This window comes from Catharus ustulatus, chromosome 9 (genome assembly GCF_009819885.2).
Source record: "Catharus ustulatus isolate bCatUst1 chromosome 9, bCatUst1.pri.v2, whole genome shotgun sequence".
In the NCBI taxonomy this organism is placed as follows: Eukaryota; Metazoa; Chordata; class Aves; order Passeriformes; family Turdidae; genus Catharus; species Catharus ustulatus.
Genome location: NC_046229.1, coordinates 19,715,573 through 19,721,572, shown reverse-complemented (window position 1 = coordinate 19,721,572; position 6,000 = coordinate 19,715,573). Strand labels below are relative to the sequence as shown.

At 38.5% G+C, this 6,000-nt stretch overlaps 1 protein-coding gene across 2 annotated transcripts in view; it reads right to left on the bottom strand.

The window, feature by feature from the left end:
- Window positions 1-2,927: 2,927 nt before the first annotated feature.
- The window catches only part of SNX7 (sorting nexin 7), a 29,059-nt gene continuing 25,986 nt past the window's right edge, over window positions 2,928-6,000 (bottom strand). Inside the window, exons 9-10 of one of the 2 annotated variants that reach the window (XM_033066858.2) lie at window positions 5,035-5,120; window positions 3,254-3,339 (exon numbers count right to left, since the gene is read on the bottom strand). In XM_033066858.2, the coding sequence (XP_032922749.1) occupies window positions 5,067-5,120 (54 nt within the window). In that variant the 3' untranslated portion in view covers window positions 3,254-3,339; window positions 5,035-5,066. Of the gene's footprint in view, window positions 3,340-5,034; window positions 5,121-6,000 lie in introns of both variants that reach the window. The other variant, XM_033066857.2, reaches the window with a different exon arrangement.

Here is a 6,000-nt window from a genome sequence, read left to right as displayed (position 1 = left end):
GCTCTGGCTTTGTCTTCTAACCTGACAAATAATGCAGCGTCTGAGAAGTGAGGAATTCTGTGACAGCTGTACATGTACAGAGATTTTGCTCAGCTCTCATTTGACATACTAATTCTTTACCTCCTCTGACCATCCTCTTCCGAAGCCGGGGGAGTGGAGAGAGAGAGCGAGGGAGAGAGAGCCAGCAGCTGCCCCAGCTCGTTCTTTACCTGCCCAATTCTTGTCCCTTACCTGCCCAATTCTTTTCCTTTACCTGCCCATTCTCGGCGTATCTCTGCCCCTCAGAGAGAAACCCTCAGGCAAAGATTAGTGCAACCAGATGCCTTCCTCCTCTGAGCTTGGCTACTTCGTTTTTCTTAAGTACCCAGTTGTTAGTGTTTCCTAGCAACTGTGGGAAAAACTCTAAAAGTAAAAATTAACACAAGGAAAGAAACCTAACCCCCAATAAGGCCCTAGGTATGAACCACTGACATACACAGAGGCAGTATGAAAATCCAGTAAGAGGCAGACTGATTTTCAGTAATCAAATTAAACACTTTCTAATCATAAGCCTAAGGAAGGCAAGACTCCATTTAAGAAAAATCTTTGGAAATAAGACTAAATATACAATAGACTTTCTAAAATGATAAGTTTCAGAAGTATAACAAAAAGGACACTGTTTGATTGTGCTTATTTTTACATGATGATAGAACTACTAAAAAATCAGGAAAATAAATACATGGTCCCAAAAAGGCCTCTATCAAACTGACTGCTGAAGTCTTTCCCCCATAAGTTATGGCCTAGCTAAGAGAAAAAGAAATTAAAACTAAATCATGAACATAATGAACATTTTAACCAAGAATGCAAAATGTCCAATGGTGCTTCTGATTTCCAAATGTCTCAGATAACAACATTCTAGTCCAGCAGAATAGACAGGTAAAATCAATGCAACACACATTGGCACGCTCCATCTCAGCTAACCAGACATTGTATGTCCTTAGAGGTGCCTAAATTAGCAGCATGGTAGTAATTTTTGGTCATACTCAAGTATTTCCAACCTTCCAGTAAGCCTGTTCAGGCTCAGCTCCTTGAATCTCCACTGATCTGGTATTCAAAGTGTTACTGCTGTCTGTCTTTTTGCAATCCTGTTTATAGAACTGCACACTACAGAGAGATTAGGAGCTAAAAACAGCAGGCTAAATTGAGTATTAATAAATGCAAATAAATGCTCACTGGGGAAAAGCCAATTCTCCTATATATACACACTGATGGATATTAAATTATTTAGTAACCTTCAGAAAAGCTTTGTGGACAGTTCTGTGGAATGGCAGCTCAGCATTCAGTGGTACTTCAAAAAATAAATTAGGAAGATGATGACAAAAATCAAAGCATAATTATGACAACATGTACATTTCTGGTGTGTCTGCATTTTGAACACTGGTTGCAGCGGAACTAGAAAATACAGAGAAAAGCAGTAACAATGAGCACAGATGTGAAGTGCCTTTTGTACAATATGGTATTAAGCTCTGGCTTTTCCTCTGGGACAACAGGCAGTACTTGGAAAACACTCTAGAGGTCTGTAAATTCTTGACTGGCACAGGGAAGACAAATAGGTAACAGTTGCTCATCTCTTCTCACAATTTACGAGGCAGAAGGCATTACCTGAAGTTGTTGGGCAGCTGGTTTAGAAAATCACAAAATTAATTGATTTTTCCTACATATTAAGTTGTGGAATTCACTGATATTCAGCATGGTAAAACCTATGAGTTCAGATGGGAAAAAAAAAAAAAAAAAGGGAACGCCATTAAGGTTATTAAGCACATTGATAAAAACTCTCATGTTACAAAAAATCATCAGAAAGTTACAGTGGGAAAAGAGCACAGTCCAGCCACGTTGTTCTTCCCTGCCTGCTGCAAGGATCCACTGCCAGCATGGCTGCAGAAGACCCTGTGAGGCACAGCCCTTCAGCACTGCACTGCCCTCCACACTGGGAGAGATGCATGCTCCCTGCAGGATTTCAGGAGCATCTTAACTGACCCTTCATAGATGAAAAAAAAACCAAGCTGAGCTTTCACTACTACTTTATGGAGCAGCATGAGAGCATTTTCCTAGCATTGCTGAAAAGGTCATGCTGGTTTTCCAGGTCTTACTTGCAATATGCATTTTTTAAGATCAAAGCCATGAAATCCTTACGCAGCTTAGACAGGTCCACAGCCACCCAGGAGCAGCCATGTGCTCTGGAATTGTCCCCTGCAGCCATTAGGTGACTGACTAGAGCAAGCTCTCAAAATGCCACCACAAAAGCTGCAGGTGGTAGCTGAAGCCCTGCTCTTTTGTAAGGCCAGAGCCCTGGTTAGGCTGTCTCTGATTCCTGCACCTCAAGCCTGTGGCTTGCTCAGACCTTAACCACCAGAAACTACAGCTGCAGACTGGAGGACCTTTTGGGTGGAATAATTCAGTGACTGCAAGACTTTAATGCATATTGCAGGAGTGAATCAGTAGATAATTTTAATGCAAGCCTCTTATTTTCTTAACCCTTCTCTTCCACACTGACTATCTAAAGAGGAAAGAAGTTAAGGATTACAGGAGGGTCGGCCATGGGAGCAGTTTCACTCTGACTAATGGTATCACTGTAAACAGACTGTTTCTTGAACTGTCACTTCTTTATCTTTAAAAAATGTCAAATTGAAGATGTCTAATAAGCATGTAAATATTGCAAACTGAAAACTAAATTATCAACACTTCAAACCAGCATTAGTCTCACAGAACATTTGTCATCTTTATGTCCTATGTTGTCATTGGGTAAAATCTATTAAAATAATCCTAAAGTCCTAGTCCTTGAGGACTATGTGATGTAATTCTTCAAGTACAAGAAATTACTCAAGAAAGAGAATCTAAGAAGCATGCTAAAATAACAAAATACTTCCAAAAACGACTAGGATACAGACTGATGACAAACTTTACTTATTCAACTTTTTATTAAAATTGAGCTATTTTTACATATTTAAAATACTTTATATCAAAATTACACAATATTTATGAAAACAATTGTATGCAAATGCATAAAAATATGTAAAATCAGAGCTAAGCAGTATAAAGCAATATATAGCATGTTTCAAAATGTATTTCAGGACTAGAATACCTGAGTGTTCAGTAAGCTGGTTTCCTGCATTTCACTGATTTTAACAGTTAAATTTAATAATGTATGTGATCTCATACAAAGCACTTTGGTTGGGAGAGGCTGCATGGAAAAGGCAGAGATCAAGCAGAGATTATTACTCAAGGCCTGTCTTCAGAATCTTCGTCCACATGAAGATCCACTGTTTGAGATGTTAGGAAGGACTCCCATGTAGCAAGGCACTTAAAAAAACCAAACACATACATATGAGTACAGCAGAGAGATTTCTGTAAGCTGTTAGCCAAGGATAACATGAATTTTAAAAAGTAGCAGAATATATACACATTGTCACAAGCTGCTTTTGTAGGACCAGGGTAAGAGCAAAATACGGTTTCCTAGGCAGCTCAGTGATATGCAAAATGTTAGCTAACATGCTGAGTGAGCTGTAAAGGTCAATTTTACATAATGACAAGCACACACTGTGAGCACTGTAATTGTATGTTGTAGCATGGAAGATGCTAACATTAATTATGCTCTTCTTTAATCTCTTCCTTTAGTTACAGGCAAAGATCTCTTCCAAACAGAAAGCACATTGTCAGGCACTGTTCCCTTGTAATCTCTGTGGATTCCTAATGTATACCCAATTTTCCTTCCAAGTTAAATTAAACCATTTTTTTCCTAAATAAGGAGAGAATTCATTTTTCCCCAGAGTAATGGGAAAGAAATAGAACTTGAGAGGCAAGGGCTGGGAGTAGGGAAATCATTATCCTGACAAGTGGTGTTTCTTGGCTTATGGAAAAATGTATTTACAATTGTAAAAACTATTTTTTTTATTTGAAGCATCAATTCTGCAGGCAGTAAAATGTAAAAAAGAAACCAAAAAAACCCCCAAATGACTTTGGTTCAATTTGGTTTAAATGAGTTGGCAGCTTGGCAAGCCATTCTAAATCATAAATTTAGAGAGAGCCATGGCAAGGCTATCACCTGTAGTGAGCTGAGGCTTGTCACCCAAAGCACCAGGTTTCTACTATTTCAAGTCTGTCAGTAGAACAGGACAGGCAAATTGCTGCAATAATTTCCTTGTTCTGATGCTACTGAAAAAAAGCCCTTGAAATGGAAATATTCTTACAAAATTTTGACTTACACATTCATACCTATTGTTCTTGACAATGCAGCTGATTTACTATTTATTCTAGACATTTTTTTCATGAAGAATCTTTGTTATGCACCATAAATAAGTCTTTTGAAACTTCCCAGGAAATATATATTGAAACCTGGACAGCCCACCCCATTTACCAGAAGTTTGAATTAATTCAGTGCCCTGAAAATAGCGTTATTTCCTGACTGAAATCTTTTGCCATAAAGTATTCAAGCCACAGCAGCTTGCTAAAAGCCCAGCTCATTGAAAACACCTCATATCCATCTGTCATTGCTTAGGAGACATGGAAATGACCCTGCCTGAAGTTGCAGCTACCTGACTCCATTAGACATTTCTTGTGAATGACTTCCAAACTCTGCCATTAAATATGGAGATTTAATCATACTACACTGAAGTGCTAGGTCCTGGTGTAACTGCATGTCTGTGTGTAAGCAGGTGAGTGGGAGGATCTGATAATGTCAAAGATAAGCTCAAAGAGAAAAACAAAGAATACAGACAAGATGACAGGAGCTGGGGGAATCCATGATGATACAAGGATACAGAACCAGGGATACCCATAAATACCCATAGACACAAGTACCAAGAAAAAGAAAAAATCAAATCAGCAGTAGCTTTGTCTCTGAAGACACAAGAAAGTAGAATATGCGGGTCTGCAAGACAATGACAGCACTTAAAACAGCCAACTGAACTAAAAGATCACAATGAAAAAGTATGAGCTTATTTTTGCACAGATTTTTGGCTATTATCAGGCATGGTAGAGATCATTCCTGTTACTCACATTTTGTCTCCTAGACTATGGATATCATGAATTTACTGCCCCAGTCTTTCTCTTCTGATCTTGCTGACAAAAGCTCCAAGTAACTTCTGCACACAACAACATTACGGTGCTATTCAGAGTATATCTAAGGTTTGAGTTACTGTGAAAAGAGAGGACTAACAGGGTACAATTCATACAGGAATCTGCTTTCTTCATTGACTTTTTGGAGAAATGTTATTTTGAAATAGTACACCTGGGAGAAACAGTGAAGATACTGCCAGCCTGAACAGTGAACCACAAGTGTTGAAAACTTATTTCTGACTTAAAAGGACTTTTTGACCTTTAGTATGAAGCCTTTAAGTTTGATCATTAGATTCTCCCCAACTTCACGTGATGCTGTGGCAGCTGAGTCTATCTGAGAGGCCTGAGCTGGAATGTGGCCTCTAGGTTTTGAAATGCCAGTGAGGCAGCTGCTGGCAATGTGTCTTCACTGTGGCACTCAAACTCATGAATTTGTTTGTTAAGAGTCCAGCCCGGATTACCATCCTAGAAAGCTGCAAGGCACAGCTGTTTTTTCTAAGCTTTTTCTAGGTGTACTACAAGAAAACATCCCTTTTTCTTGAAGAGTCTTTCATTAGCAATTGCAGATTTTTTTTCTGAACCATAGTTTAACTGAATTACCACATAATGTTTTGTTATTCTGAAATTTCAGTAATGTGAATTAAAATATATGTATCAGCACTGGCTGCAATGTAAAAATGGCTTTGTGTTATCTTTGCAACACTGAGCCAAGCTGCACATGTTAAAATTCAATCACAACACATTGCTTAACCAGATAGATATGGTCTACTGAAGTCTGTCCAGACAAAGATGCAAAGCATTTTTTCACACAAGTTATTCAGCCTTTAATTTATCCCTGTTTATATAACCAAAACACATTTTTTCAAAATGTAAGAGCAATGGTGGCTCATTTCACTGTCAGACATC